The sequence below is a fragment of the Schistocerca cancellata genome, chromosome 9, assembly GCF_023864275.1.
Source record: "Schistocerca cancellata isolate TAMUIC-IGC-003103 chromosome 9, iqSchCanc2.1, whole genome shotgun sequence".
Classification (NCBI taxonomy): domain Eukaryota; kingdom Metazoa; phylum Arthropoda; class Insecta; order Orthoptera; family Acrididae; genus Schistocerca; species Schistocerca cancellata.
In genome coordinates this window covers 453,785,040-453,800,393 of record NC_064634.1, presented here as the reverse complement: position 1 = coordinate 453,800,393, position 15,354 = coordinate 453,785,040, and the positions used below count along the sequence as shown (strand labels likewise).

Below are 15,354 nucleotides of genomic sequence, written 5' to 3'. Positions count from 1 at the left end.
GTTGTAGAAGTAGCCGCTCAAACAATTTGCTGACGTGTGGCAGCAGGCTTATCGGGCGATAACTCGTCGGGAGGCGTCGGTTTTTGCCGGGTTTCGGTACAGGTACCACAACAGAGTGCTTCCACGCCGCTGGGTAGGTCGCAGTGGTGAGTATCCAGTTAAAAATAGTGGCTAGCCGCACTATTGCACTCCAAGGTAGCTGTTTTAGGACCCGCCCAGTTATGTCGTCAGATCCTGGAGCCTTGTTCGATGGGAGTGCCCGAATCCCATGTTGCACTTCTGCAGGGGTAACAGGTGGAATGGGGTCGCCACCGCCGTCATCTGCATCGTCTTGCAGCAGCGCTTCCGCCTCTTGATCGATGTGGTTGACACGCTGGGGGTCCACGCCCTCGTTCAGCGGACGGAAGTTGACTGCAAATGAGTCAGCCAGCAGGTTTGCCTTGTCTATGGGACGATAGGCAGTTCGATCGGGAGTCTCGAGTGGGGGGATGCGCGTCCGACGTTTGGTGAAGAAACGAATGGCCTGCCAGTTAGCGGGGTCGGGCGTGAACGATCGAAGTTTGGCGGCCCACTGTTGGTTCTTGTGAGCAATGATGGCAGCCTTAATATCGCGGCGTAGCTGATTAATCCTCTTCTTAAGGTCGGCATTTCGAGTTAGGCGCCACTCCCTGCAGAGCCTGTTCCTTGTCCTGATGCTGTCTAAGATGTGCTGTGGCAGTCCAGGCGGCGAGAGTTGCGGAGGCTTGGGTGGTGGTGTAGCCAGCTCCAAGGCATCGGTGATAGCGGTGGTGAGCGTCTCCACGGAGTCCTCAGAGACTTCCTCATCTGCATTGATGACGTCAACGGAGAAGGTAACATACTCTCGAAAATGTTCCCAGTTGGTGTGTTTCAAATTGAGACGGCCGGCATATTGGTCCGGAGCAACGTGCAAGTCAAACAGTACTGGCAGGTGGTCGGAATTAAGAGCATGTAGGGTTTCCGCATTCATAAATTGCGGGATGCCCTTGGTTATGGCCACGTCAATAACATCAGGTCTGCCGCGAGAGGGATAACAGGTAGGCTCGTCAGGGCCGCAAACATAGGCCTGCGCTTCTTCCACAGCCTGGAGAAGAAGACGTCCACTCATATTGGTGACCTGAGAGTTCCAGGCGGCATGTTTACAATTCAGATCGCCCGCGATGAATAGTTTGCCAGGTGTACGTAGCAGGAGTCGTGCGTCGTCGAGGTCCAGGAGTCGGCGTGGGCTGCGGTACGCTGCTAGAAACGTCACTGGTCCGGTCCTGGTGTCCACTACCACCGCAGTCGTTTCGAAAGTCCTAGTAGCAGGTGGCTGAATTTCATGATGTCGGATGGTTCGTCGTATGTAGATTGCTGTGCCGCCTCCATGCGTCAGTCGGTCAGTGCGGTAGCAGCAATAATTCGCAATATTGCTGCGAATTCCCGGCTTGAGGAACGTCTCGGAAAGCATACAGATGTCCACGTTGTTATCCACAAGAAATTGGCGTAATTCCGGCACGTCATGCGTAAGATTGTTGGCGTTGTATGCCACAATGCGTAAGTCTTCGAGGTGAAGGGCTCTACTCATGTCGAGTTGGTGCAGCATCTGTGTGGGCCTGGAAGGCGCGGCTGATGGTCGCCTCAACGGCGGCGGCGACGGTGGTTGGAAGTTGCGACAGGGCTTTGGAGACTTCAGCAAGAGAGGCAGTAATTTGCGTGAGGAGTGCGAAGACAGCTTGCAAGTCTGGCTGGAGAGGCGGGGAAGCCGCTGGAGGTGCCGGGTCACACCGGCGTTGAGGCGCTGCCGGACGGGCAGGTGCTGCTGGAGTGACATCTGGCGGTAGCGTCTGCCTGAGAGCGTCTGCAACCGTGAGATCGGCACGTATCTTGGCCGCGCGGCGGTCCATGAGTGTGGGCCAAGCTGGAGCCCGGCTGGGCTGTACAGGCGGCGGCGGCGGCGGCGGCTGTTGGCGGCGTCGTCCCGTAGCAGTGGTCCTCTTCGGTGGAACAGGAGGCAGGCCACGTTGCCGTCGACTCGCCTCCTTGTGTTTGGGGCAGGAGCGAAAGTTGGCGGGATGTGGTCCGCCGCAAAGTCCGCATGTTGGAGGCTGTTCCTTGGCCTTGGTGCACGTTCGACTGTCATGTGGGCCGCCGCATTTGACGCAGACCCAATCCATGGTACACAGACGTGCGACATGACGGAACCCTTGGCACCTGTAACACTGTATAGGGCCACGCGACTTCCGTAATCGTTCTACGGTGATGGACAAGTCGTAAAACCGGTCGAGCTGGAAAATATCTCGGTGCGCTGGGATATCAGGTAAGATGACGATACGATGTCCTGTGTGCTGATTCGTCCCAGGCATTCGATGATGTTCGACGAGGGAGGCGGCGAAACCGAGGTCGCGCAGCTCTTCCTTGACGTCTTCATGTGTCAAGGACATGGGAATGCCCTTGACAAGCGTCTTGATGACCGGAGGGCGAACCGCCGGGAATGTGTACATAGCGATGCCTGACCTTCCAAGTTCATCGACCGTGAGGGTGTAGTCTTCCGTTGACGACAATTGTAGTTTCAGTGTGTCGTCGCCTGCCTGCTTGACCGTAAATGGCTGCTTACAGTGCGTCTTCAGCCATGTATGCAGCTTCTTGTAAGATTCCTTGAAGCGGAGGACAATAGGTGGCACCCTCCGATGCGGGGCCGATGTCGGAGCCTGTGAGCGGTCCTGCGATGACGGCTGTTGGTAGTCCATGGGGGGCGGGGCCTCTTCTCCCGCTCGTTGTTGTGCCGCTGCTCGGCGCTGCTGCTGTTCCGCTAGTGACGACGCGGCTTCATGAAGCGTCGCTCCCTCCCCCTGGAGAGGTTGATAGCGGTTTGACACGTCAAGTTCTCTGGCAACGATGCGTTGGGGCCGTGCTTGTTTCTTTAACGGCGGCTGCTGGAAGCCGTCGACGGTTGCGTCACGGCGATGTTGACGCCGTTCAGAAGCGCGATCGCGGCGAGTCCTTCTGCGCTGCGTTGTCCGCTCGGCGGGATCGGCGACGGAGGCGGCGCCGGAGTCCGTAGAATAATCCATTTCGTTATCCAGGGGCAGCTCCGCGGCAGGGGTACTAATACTTCCCCCCACCGCGGGTCCAGTCGTCATAGGTGTGCCGGCTGATGGCGGGGCGGCCGACGGGGCAAGCCCCATCGGACCGCGGCCGGCCGGCACGTGGTCGCTCGCTTCTCGCGCGCGCGTTAACTCCCCGTCCGTACTATGCGACATCTCAGTCGGCACTGGTAGCAAGCGCACCGGTCCGCATCATCTAAACTACCGGCAGGGTTGAGGGAATGTAGTATTTACCCGAAGGCATTGACTACTAAGTCTGGGTATGGGAGAAGGAACTTCAGGTGGAGGAAAATGTCTTCTTTATTGGCGGATTAGAGAATCAAATGGAATTGGACTTCTGTGGGTTGGACACTGCCAGGTGCGTTACCTGTTAAGCAGTGCGACTGGTCGTTGGTATGTGTCCCGAACATCTGACGGGACTCCGATGTTCCTTATGAGTGGGTTCTCCGAGACCACGGCTTTGTGATACAGGCGTCTGGCTTTTCGTTGAAATCTGCGAAGGACCTCAGGTTCCTGCAGAGCGTCGTGTACGTAACGAGACGGGAACTGCGGGTGCACGTGGAGGATTCTTCGGAACGCCTTATTCTCCAGCGCTTGAAGTCGTTGAATGTGGCGGGTGGCAGCATTGCCCCAGGCGACGCAGGCATAGTCCATAATCGGCCGTACGAACAGCCTGTAAAGGAGGAGGCCATTCGCAACCGACAGTGAGGAGCCTTCATTAAGCAGCGGGTAAAGGGCTCCCAGGCGCTGGTCCACTTTCCGGCGGGTGGCCGTGACATGCTGTTGCCAGATGAGCTGACGATCCAGCACGACACCGAGATACGTCACTGAGGGCAGCCACGCGATGACTTCGCCGAATAACCGAAGTTCCGGCACTTGCGGCGGTCTTCTCCTGGTAAAGATGACGGCCTGGCTCTTCTGTGCGTTGAAGCGGATCCGCCATTTGCGGGACCATCCTTCAAGGTCGGAACAGGCTTCCTGAAGCCGACGGTGCATGGCCTGAGGCCAGCGGCTGCGGGTGTAGATGGCGGTGTCGTCAGCGTATATAGCTTTTTCCACCCTGGGGGAGGTGGGGATGTCCGACGTAAAGAGGCAGTAAAGGATCGGCCCAAGGACGGATCCCTGAGGGACGCCAGCGGCGATGTTCCGGAGAGTCGAACAGGAGTTGGCAACGCGAACAGAAAAGGTTCGCCCTCGGAGGTAGGAGGCGAGCAGCTGTACCATCGATCGGGGAAAGCCGTGCTGCATCAATTTCCAGAGAAGCCCCTGATGCCAGACGCTGTCGAATGCCTTGGAGATGTCGAGGAATACGGCCCCACAGTATTCCCGGTTATTAAAGGCGAGGGTGATGTCTTCGACGACGCGGATCACCTGTTGTTCGGTGGAGTGGCCGCGTCGAAACCCAAACTGCTCCGGCGGGAGGAGCCTCCGTTGGTCCATTATGGTGCGGATTCGTCGTAGCAGCAGCCGTTCGAAGACCTTACTGATATGAGGGAGGAGGCTGATAGGTCGATAACTGGCCGGTTCCTTCCTGTTCTTCCCCGGTTTTGGAACGGGGATAACTGTAGCCCGTTTCCATGCCTCGGGATACGTCAGCGCCCGGAAGATGTTGTTAAAAACCGCAGCCAGCCAGACATAGGCTGCTGGAGGAAGTTCCTTCAGGGCTCGGTTGGGTATGTCATCTGCCCCCGGCGCCTTGGTGGTGTTCAGGCCAGCGATGCACGTCCGAACTTCGTCCGTCGTAACGGGCGGAATTTGGTCCTCACCGACAGCAGCAGGTCGGTCCAGGTAGTGCCGGACTTCCGCTTCCACGCGCTGAACGTGATGGACGTCTATCGGGTCATTCACAGGGACGAAGTTAGCTTCAAATACATCGGCGAGTGCGTTGGCCTTGTCCTCAGGGGTGTAGACGAGTCCAGCTGGGGCGTCCAATGGAGGAACAGTCGTCCGACGTTTAGTGAAGAATCGAACCGTGTCCCAATGATTGGCATCCGGCGTAAAGGCCTCGAGTTTCGAGGCCCACTGCTGGTTCCTGTGGGCGATGAGGGCGGCCTTGACGTCGCGCCGAAGTTGGTTGATACGTCTCTTAAGGTCCGGATCCCTGGTGAGACGCCAGTCTTTGCAGAGACGATTGCGAAGACGGATAAGGTCCAGGATCTCATGAGGTAACCCTGGACGAAGTGGCTGCCGCTGACCGGCCTGTGGCGTGGACTGCCGGAGGGCTGTGGTAACAGCAGTGGTGAACTCCGCCGCGGCAACATCGACGGGCGCATCCGGTGGAGTGAATGCCAGCAGATGGGGGAGCCGTTCCCGGTAGCCATCCCAATGTGTACGTCGCAGATTCCACCGCGGCGTCTGCGGAGGAAGATGGACATTCAGCTGGAAAATGACAGGCAGATGGTTAGAATTGAGAGCATGTCTCACTTCTGCCGTCATGAACTGATTCAGGCCCTTGGTGATTGCGATATCCAGGACGTCCGGAGTGCCCCTGGAGGGGTAGCATGTCGGTTCATCGGGCCCACAAGCATGCGCATCAGCTTGCTCAAGGACGTGGAGGAGACGTCGACCGTCATAAGTGGTGGTGAGGGAGTTCCACGCTGCATGCTTTGCGTTAAAGTCACCGGCGAGGAACAGCTTCCCAGGAAGGCGCAACAAAGCCTTCGCATCGTCGACGTCAATATGCGGCTTAGGTGGGCGGTAGACGGCCACAAAGGTGACGGTGCCGACCGAAGTCTCGACGGCCACAGCTGTCGCTTCCATCTTCCGCAAAGGAGGCGTCGGGACAACATAGTGCGAGATCGTCCTCTTGATGTAGATGGCTGTACCGCCGCCTTGAGTGGGGCGATCGTTCCGATAGCAGAGATAATTCGCGAGATTAGCCCTCAGGCCCGGCTTCAGATGCGTTTCGCTGACCATGCAGATGTCGACATGCTCATCTTCTAAGAATTGGCGAACCTCCAGTAGGTCGTGGTAAATGCCATCCGCATTATAGGTGGCTATACAGAGGTCTTCATAGCGACGGGGCCTAGGCATGGTGAGTAGGTGCGACGTCGCTGGTGGCTCGAAGCGAACTACGAATGGCCGCTTCAACCGTCGTGGCAAGAACTGCCGGGAGCGCTTGAATTGCTCGGCTCATCTCGGTGACGGCCGTCATCAGGGTCTGCATGAGCGCCAGAAGTTGGTTGACGTCAGCTGCCGCAGTGGTCGGTTGGGGACGTCCAAAGTCGTCGGTGCGCCGGCCACGAAGAGGTGGAAAGGACGCCGAGGCAATCTCAAATGCCGCTTGTGGGGGTGCCGCCGGAGAGGCGTCGCCCCGCAAGACATCCGCCGCCGTCGGAGACTGGAGGACGTAAGCGGCGCGCCGTTGCATCAGTGGAACGCGCTCCTGCCGCGGTGCATCGGTGTATCTGCTGCTGGCAGGTGTGCTTCTGACGACATGGGTCCCAGCACGTCTAGTCTTGGCATTGAGAGGTGGTAAACCCCTCTGTCGGCGACTAGCATCTTTGTGTTTCTGGCAGGAACGATAGCTGGCTGGGTGCTTGCCGCCACACAGTCCGCATTTTGCAGGTTCTTCTTTGGGGACGGGACACTGGCGGCTGTCATGAGGGCCTCCACACTTCACACATAGAAACGGCATTGTGCAGAGCCGCGCCACGTGGTTAAAGCCCTGACAGCGGAAGCACTGAGTCACTCCTCGTGACTTACGCAGCTTCTCGACAGAAACGGAGAGTGCACAAATTCTGGTGACTTTAAACACATCACGATTTTCTGGTGTGTCCGGGAGAACCACCACACGGAGGCCTGACTTCTGCTGCGTGCCAGGCATCCGATGGTAGTCGACGACCGTTGCCGCAAATCCCAATGCAGACAATTCGTCCTTGAGTCTGTCGTTCGGAAGAGAATCGACGATACCTCGAAATATCAGCTTCAGAGTGGGCGGTCGAACAGTGGGAAACGTGTAGCACGGGATTCCCTCGGCGCCCACCATGTCCATAACCGTGACGTAGTCTTCAGTGGCCGTGACAGTGAGTTTTAACTTATCGCCTCCAGCCTGCTTCGCTGTGAAAGGCTGCTTCAGATGTTGCGTCAGCCAATCGTACAATTTCAGATAAGTGTCCGGATATTGCAGGACGATCGGTGGAATTTTATGCTGCTGCTGTTGTGGTTGCTGCTGCTGCTGTTGTTGGTGGTGGTGTTGTGACTGCTGTGGTGCCGCATTAGCCGGCGGCGCCACACCTCCATCGTCGATGACGTCAAACCTGTTGCTGACAGGCACGACAGGCGCGGCCGCCGGGGCCTTGGTCTTCGCCTGCTTCTTTTTCGGCGGACGAAGAAAGCCGTCTTCAGTGGGCGCCACATGGGGCAGTCCAGGTCCAGGATCGCTGCGCTTCCGTCGAAACTGGGACGTCGACGGGCGAGTAGCGTCGTCGTCCAACGACGCGTCAGTAGAATAATCCATTGCCATGTCCAGAGTCCTCGCTGTGGTCGTCAATAGATCATTGCCCTTACGCCTTTGCCGGGTCGTCATGGTTGGGGGGCCGGATGGGGCCGCCGACGAAGCGAGCTCCGCCGGACGGCGATCCGCCACACCCTCCGCTGAGCTAGATGCCGAACTCATGGCAGCGCACGCGTAGCACGTCTGCACACTACGGAAGACTAACTCGAACTGGTAGCAAGCGCGGGAGGCGCGGCGCGGCGGCGCGCAGAGTGGCGGCCGCTCTCTCGGCCGTCCGCGCCCGCCCGCGACACTGGCTGGGCCTGTGCGTCGAGGCGGCTATTCCTCTGCTGTGCGCTCCGCTCGCTGCGTGTCTCCTCTCGCTCTCGCTGCTCGCTGTGTGTTAACGCGCGTCGTCGAAATGGCAGATCAGGCGGCTACGAACGAGACTGCTGCGGCACCCGCCGCCACCGGCACTACGAAGAAGGCAAAGTCTGCGTCGTCTGCGAAGAAGCCGCGCGCCAAGCCTGCGCACCCGCGCACCTCTGAGATGGTGACGGCCGCCATCAAGAGTCTGAAGGAGCGCGGCGGATCGTCGCTGCAGGCGATCAAGAAGTACATTGCCGCGCACTACAAGCTGGACGCGGAGAAGCTGGCGCCGTTTATCAAGAAGTACCTCAAGTCGGCCGTGGTGGCGGGCGAGCTGGTGCAGACGAAGGGGAAGGGCGCGTCCGGCTCTTTCAAGCTTGCCGGCGCCGGCGGCGGGGCGGCTGAGGGCGGCAAGGCTCGTGCTGGCGGTGCCAAGAAGAAGCGCGCCGCTCCGGCCAGCAAGGAGAAGAAGGGCGCCCGTGCGGCCGGCGCAAAGAAGGCTGGTGGCGTGAAGGCGGCGACTGGTCGGAAGGCGGGCGCCGCCAAGAAGGCGTCTGCGGCGTCGGCCGCTCCCGCCGGTGCGAAGAAGGCGGCTGCTGCCAAGCCGGCCAAGGCCAAGTCGCCGTCGAAGGCGAAGAAGGCCGCCAAGGTTCCGACGAAGAAGCCGAAGGCGCCGCGCCCGAAGAAGGCGACGACGCCGTCTAAGGCGAAGGCGTCGCCCAAGAAGAAGAAGTAGAGGAGAAGAAGAAAGGAATGGGAAAGGAAGGGTTGGCGGATGACTCCGTCGTCCCCACCCCCCGTCCCCGTCGTCTAGTGGCGCGCAAGAGACGCGCGGCCCAAAACGGCCCTTCTCAGGGCCATCAAAGCACGTCGGGAAGGTTTTGATTGTCGTGTTTGTGTTGCGGTGTGGTTGCGTCGTCTGGCGTTTCTGTATGCCCGTGTGTGGATACTGTTTGCGTGCCGTGGTGGTTGGATTGCGGGGGGTTGGTGGCGGGTGCGGGCGGCGGTAGCGGTTGATTGTCGCCGTTTTTGGTCGCGGCCGGCCGACGGTTGTTGGTTTGTGTCATGTTGTTTGAATACTTTGGTTTGCCTGCCTTCTTCTTCTCGGACGTGTCTTGTCTTGTGTGTGTTCTTGCAACGGGGGCGGGGGACGCTGAGATGTGGAAAGGGTCGGTGGCGTTGGACTTGCCTGGCTTTTTTGTTTGTTTTTCTTTTCTTTTCGAAACGAAGCGGCGGCCGGCCGTGTGGTTGACGGCGTCGGCCGATGGGTTATTGTGCGCTTTGAGCGCCGCGCCGGGGAGGGATGATGTTGATTGTTGCGCGCGCCAGCAAGCTGGCAGAGAGAGCGGCTGTGGCGGACGGACGGGAAGTGGAAGTGGTGTGTTTTGTCTTTGGTTCTGTGGTTGTGGGGCGAGAGGCGACCGACAAAGTTTGCTCGCGACGGAGTGATGTTAGTGGCCCTTAAAAGGGCCGTTTTGTTTGTTGCGTGCGTGGGCGGTGCCCAGCGGCTGGCGCGGTGTTTAGGCGCGCTCGCCGCGGATGCGGCGCGCGAGCTGGATGTCCTTGGGCATGATGGTGACGCGCTTGGCGTGGATTGCGCACAGGTTGGTGTCTTCGAAGAGGCCGACGAGGTAGGCCTCGCTGGCCTCCTGCAGGGCCATGACCGCGGAGCTCTGGAAGCGCAGGTCGGTCTTGAAGTCCTGGGCGATCTCGCGCACTAGGCGCTGGAATGGCAGCTTGCGGATGAGCAGCTCTGTGCTCTTCTGGTAGCGCCTGATTTCTCGCAGGGCGACGGTGCCCGGCCTGTAGCGGTGGGGCTTCTTGACGCCGCCGGTGGCGGGCGCGCTCTTCCTCGCCGCCTTGGTGGCGAGCTGTTTGCGCGGCGCCTTTCCGCCGGTGGACTTGCGGGCCGTTTGCTTTGTGCGGGCCATAGCGGTAGCGGTAGCGGAGCGGCGTGGAGGCGAGGTGCTGCGTCGGGTGCTGCCTTGACGACACGGGCGCGCGCCAGCCTTCGCTGCACTGGTGAGGGTTGACCCTCGGCTTGATACGGAAGTTTTAGCGCGGGAGCGCTTCGCCTTCCTCATGACGGAGTGGTGAGTGGAGTCCTGGCTGATGAGATGGGCATGACGGTGTGCATGTTGCTTTTTTTTTTTTTTTTTTTTTTTTTTTTTTTTTTTTTTTTTTTTGCGAAAGATAAAAGGATAGTCAGTGGTAAAGTTAGAGAGGCGGAAAACGAAACGGCCGAAATGGCTGGCCGGAGGTGAGAATAACTCTCGCTGATGGATGAGGATATTGTCCTAGCACTGCATTGCTATCCGGGAGACTGAAGATGGATGGTGGGGAGATGGCCCTGCACTTGAAGGTGAGAGAGTTCGGCCAAGAACTGCCATTCGTCGTGCGTGAAGATGGGATGTTTGGCAATGAGGAGTAACTCCTTCTTGGACAAGAAATTGAGCCACCTGAGCTGATACTGGGTAAAGTGATGAGGGTGATGGGGGGGGGGAGGCCGAACACCTTTGAGACAGTAGGGGTACGGGTGGTCAAAGAAGGGGTAAGACCCGTCCTGGAGCGATGTCACAAGGCCCTTAAGGAAAGGACGTATCTCGCGGGCAGCTGGAAAGAGGGGTTGCCGCAACCTCTGGATGATGGACTGCCCTACCTTGGAGGAGTCGGTTGTTGCCACAGCACGCTGACCTGCAGACGTCGGAACTGAGTTGGACGACGGAGGCGGCACATCGTCGGTGTCCATAGGCGCAACCACTTGCGGCGCGGCAGGGGACGGAGCGGCGGTCGACAGTGCGGCCGCATCAACCCCCACCGGCCGACGCACGGGCGGGGCGTCGGCGGGAACCGCCGACGTCTTCTTGGGGCGCTGCAACCTCTTGATGAGCGGCTGCTCCACAGGGGAGGAGTCGGTCATTGTCACAGCACGGTGGCCGGCAGGCGTCGGAACGGAGTGGGACGGCTGCGGCGGCACATCTTCGGTGTCCATAGGCGCAACCACTTGCGTCGCGGCAGGGGACGGGTCGGCAGGTGCCTGCGTGGCCGCATCGACCCCCGCCGGCCGGGGCACGGGGGGGGCGGCGGCGGAAACCGCCGACGTCTTCTTGACGGCTCGCAGCTCATCGCGCAGCTGCTGGAGCTGGCGATGGACGGCCGTGAGCTCTTCTTGCAGCGCGGCCCGTTCGGCCGCAAAGGCGGCTTGGAAGCCGGCCATAGCGTGGTCGGTAGCGGCTTCAAGACGGCGCGGCTCGCACCCCACGCCGGAGCGGGGGGGCGGGGCGGCCGACGTGGTCGTGGACGCCGCCGCAGGACGTGGTGCGGCGGACAGACGGCGAAACTCCCGAAGGTAGCCGCAGCTACGCGAATTTGCGGCGTGCGACCCGCCACAGTTCACGCACCTGCTGGCCGAACCACGAGGCTTCGTACAGCGGCGAGTGTCGTGAGCCGCCGCGCACTTCAAGCACGCGACGGCGTTCGTGCACTCCCGCGCGGCATGCCCCAGTTGCTGGCAATTGTAGCACTGGAGGCCCATCCGATGCTGCTGCGTTCGCCTGCGCCGTGGCGGACGTGGGCGGCGGCCGGTGAACCCCAACGCGTGGAGGAGAACTTCAAGTGCGGCGGCAAACTGCTGTACAGCCATAGCGTGACGTGCGCGGTGACAGTAGCAATGTGTCGCAGCGAGTCGAGCAGCGAATACTAACTCGGTATGCGCGCCAGCCGCAGTCGCAGTCGCACGTGACTGAGGGTTGAACCCTCTGCCGGGGACGAAGTTCTAGCGCGTGCTGCGCTTCGCCTTCTTGCATGGTGTGGTGAGGATGAGTGATGACGTGGCAGTGGTGGCTGGTACTTGACAGTTGTGCTGGTTATTTTTTTTTTTTTTTTTTTTTTTTTTTTTTTTTTTTTTTTTTTTTTAAGAAAGAGAAAAGGATAGTGAGAGGGATAGTGAGAGAAAAGGAAAACGAACGGCCCAATTGACTGGCCGGAAATGACGAGTAGTGACAGAAGAAAGGACAGAAGGAGGAACAGTGAGAGAGAGTGAAAGCGAACGGCCATTATCCTGGCCTCTTCTGCTTCGTAGCGGCGACGTGATGGTGGCGGCAGTCAGTTTCGAAATGGCGAAGTGGGGGGGGGGGAAAGAGAAAGAAGTCAGAGGGTGACAGTTGAAGAAGTGGAAAAAGGAAGGGCTGAACATGACGAGCCCAATAGTGGGGGTAGTGTGGGGGGGAAGGGGGATCATGTTTGGGGAGCGAAAGACATGGCATGTTGGGGGGAAGAATCTATGGCGGGAGGGAGGTAGGCGGCTTGAGAGGAGGTGCCCGGTGCAGGCGAAGTCATGGGGGGCGAAATAAAAGGTCGGGCCAGCGAGTGGTGGCGAGTCGGTGAACACGGGTGCCCAGGGAAAGGATTAAGGGATTAGGAGAGTGACGGGTTTTGTGGTAAAAGGAGTGGGCGGCGGAGAGGATGCGGGTACGAAGGAGGGGCACGTCAGCCAGGAGGTGGAGCTCGTGGGTGGGGAAGTCGAAGGGGAGGCGGAGGGCACGCCGGAGAGCCCGGTTCTGTACGGTTTGGAGGCGGCGGAGGTGGGTGGGGGCAGCATTGCCCCACACCACCACTGCGTATTCAAGGATGGGGCGAACAAGGGAGGTGTACAGTCTAACAGCAAGGTGCGTGGGGAGGGAGGAGGTTGGGTTGATGAGAGGGCGCGCCAGCCACCGTGGTGCGCTTATATGCCCTCGGTTGCGCGTGGTGGGGGGAGGGCGGGCCAGAGTCTATATAGGGGGGCTGGCGCGTGCGCTGGGCGCAGACCGTAGCCGACTCGCTAGCGCCGGGTGAGGAGCCAGCCGCTGCAGCAGACGTTTTGCTTGCCTGAGCTTTTTTGAGGATTTAGAAGAGATGACTGGCCGCGGCAAGGGAGGAAAGGGGCTCGGCAAGGGTGGCGCCAAGCGGCACCGCAAGGTGTTGCGCGACAACATCCAGGGCATCACGAAGCCCGCGATCCGCCGCCTGGCTCGCAGGGGCGGCGTGAAGCGCATCTCTGGTCTGATCTACGAGGAGACCCGCGGAGTGCTGAAGGTGTTCCTGGAGAACGTGATCCGCGACGCGGTGACGTACACTGAGCACGCCAAGCGCAAGACTGTGACGGCCATGGACGTGGTGTACGCCCTGAAGAGGCAGGGGCGCACCCTGTACGGTTTCGGCGGTTAGGCGCGTCGCAGCCGGTGTGCTGTGCCGCGTTGGCCTTCCCGCGGCCGTGGGAGAGACGAAAACGGCCCTTTTCAGGGCCACCACACTGTTCGGAAATTGAAAAGTGCGAAAGAGTCTGTGTTGTTGCTGCGTGTGTGCGCTGTGTTGCCTGCCTGCCTGCCTGCCTGCCTTCTTTCTTTCATTCTTCATTTCGTTTGCGTTTGACTGACGTGACTGGGAGAAAGGAAAGGAAGCGGGTCTTGTGGCTGTGTGTGTGCGAGAGAGGGCGTTGTGTGTTTGTTTTGTTTATCGATCGATGGAGACGCCGGGCTGTGTGTTGTTGTTGTGCGAGAGGCGGTGAATATCTGCGTGGTTTTGGCTGTGTGTTTGCGGCGGCGTTGGAGTTGCCGAGGCAAGGCGGCCGGATCAGCTGTTTCGTTTGTATGGGGCGCGCGGGAGTGGAGGGCGGTGTGTCGACACGCTCGTTTAACAGTGGTGATTATTGCTGTCGTTGTCGTTTGGAAGGCGACTGTGCGTGCGTGGAGGTGCTTGAGGCAAACGAAACAAAACGAGAGAAATGTGTGTGTGTGTTGGGCCACACGGGCTGTGGACGACAAGATGGCGGCGGCGGCGGCTCTTCTTGTTCTTCTCTCTTTCCTTTAGTCCTCTACCGTTAGAGGGGGAGTTGGTGGAGGTTATTGTCGCCTGTGGACATTAGCTCCTCTTTTCTGTGTGTTGTTCTTATCTTTGGTAGTGTGCTTTCTCGGACGTTGCTGTTTGTTGAGAGTGATTATGTGTTCTGTTTGTGCTACTGCTGGAGTAGCGACTCGGGTCTTGCACATCTGTCCCTGTGGTGTTCATATTGCCCAAGGGTCAAGACGTAATAGTCATTGTGTGAATTCCGCGCGGTCGCGTAGAACGCTTCTGCCAGGGCGCGGAATCGTGTTGTGAGTGGTTCTAGGCAGGTCTGCCGCGGGGACGTGTAAGGCCCGTCGTAGAGCGCTCTGCTCTGGACCCTTCTGTAGGCGATGCATCGTCGATCTGGCTGCATAGCCCCACACAGGGCGCGCATATTCCAGTATCGCTACCCCTGTTGCGGGGTCGAGGGAACAGGGGTACAGGATCTGCATCCTGGCGCGAGCGTTTGTGCCACGTTCCCCTATGTGACACTTCGATGTCAGGCGTGACACCGAGGTACCTCGCAGAATATCTCCCCCTGCAATCCGTAGCAGTTGGTATGGTCTTGTTGCCGGCGGCGGCGGCTGTGGAAGTGACGTTAAAGTAAAGTAAAGCGCGGCGAGGACGACTGAAATTTTGCTTTGGACGTAGGTTTGTGTGGTGGCCCTGAAAAGGGCCGATTGTTGTGAGCCGAGCCGGCAACGCGCGTTGCGTGCAGGGGAGCACGCAGCGCTGCTGGGCGGCGGGTCCGCGTGCCGATTGCCTGGCCTCTCTGTTTAGGCCTTCTTCTCGGTCTTCTTTGGCAGCAGGACGGCCTGGATGTTGGGCAGGACACCACCCTGTGCGATGGTGACGCCCGACAGGAGCTTGTTGAGCTCCTCGTCGTTGCGGATGGCAAGCTGCAGGTGGCGCGGGATGATGCGCGTCTTCTTGTTGTCGCGGGCCGCGTTTCCGGCCAGCTCGAGCACCTCAGCCGCGAGGTACTCCATGACGGCGGCGAGGTAGACGGGCGCCCCGGCGCCGACGCGCTCGGCGTAGTTTCCCTTGCGCAGGAGGCGGTGGATTCTGCCGACCGGGAACTGGAGCCCGGCCCTGCTTGAGCGGGACTTTGACTTGCCCTTGACTTTGCCTCCCTTTCCGCGTCCGGACATGGCGATGGGCTGTGGTGTAGAAACGAGACGAGACGAACGACGGTGCGAGCCGCAGCGAGTCGAGCAGCGGAGTGGCGGCGCCGCACGCACGCACGCACAAAAAACTCTGGCTTCCTAAGCCAGGTGTAGGGGCAGTTTAAGCAGCTGGGCTGCTGTTCCTGCGGCGACATCTATTTGTTGCTGTGTGTCCTAAGAGGGTGAGCTGTCCTCACTGGGCGTCGTGTATTGGGACGCCCGTCGTTGCGACAGCAGGCTGCGAGATATTAGTCTCGCAGTATATCTGGCCAACGAGTCGTCGGCCTGTGGTGGACCTGGCGGCCCAGACCACGGATTAGGCGGTTGCCAGAGTGTTCTGCATTCCTGTAGAACACCCTGGCGGTTTGCCGGAAGCGATCCCGCAGGAGGGGGATTCCAGCTTCCTCATGGAGGA

At 59.7% G+C, this 15,354-nt stretch overlaps 1 protein-coding gene across 1 annotated transcript in view; it reads right to left on the bottom strand.

Annotated features, from left to right (window-relative positions):
• The window catches only part of LOC126101486 (nascent polypeptide-associated complex subunit alpha, muscle-specific form-like), an 85,767-nt gene that overhangs the window by 65,950 nt on the left and 4,463 nt on the right, over nucleotides 1–15,354 (bottom strand). The window contains exon 3 of the mRNA XM_049912135.1: nucleotides 7,341–7,583. Coding sequence (XP_049768092.1) covers nucleotides 7,341–7,583 — 243 coding nt within the window. The remainder of the gene's footprint in view (nucleotides 1–7,340; nucleotides 7,584–15,354) is intronic.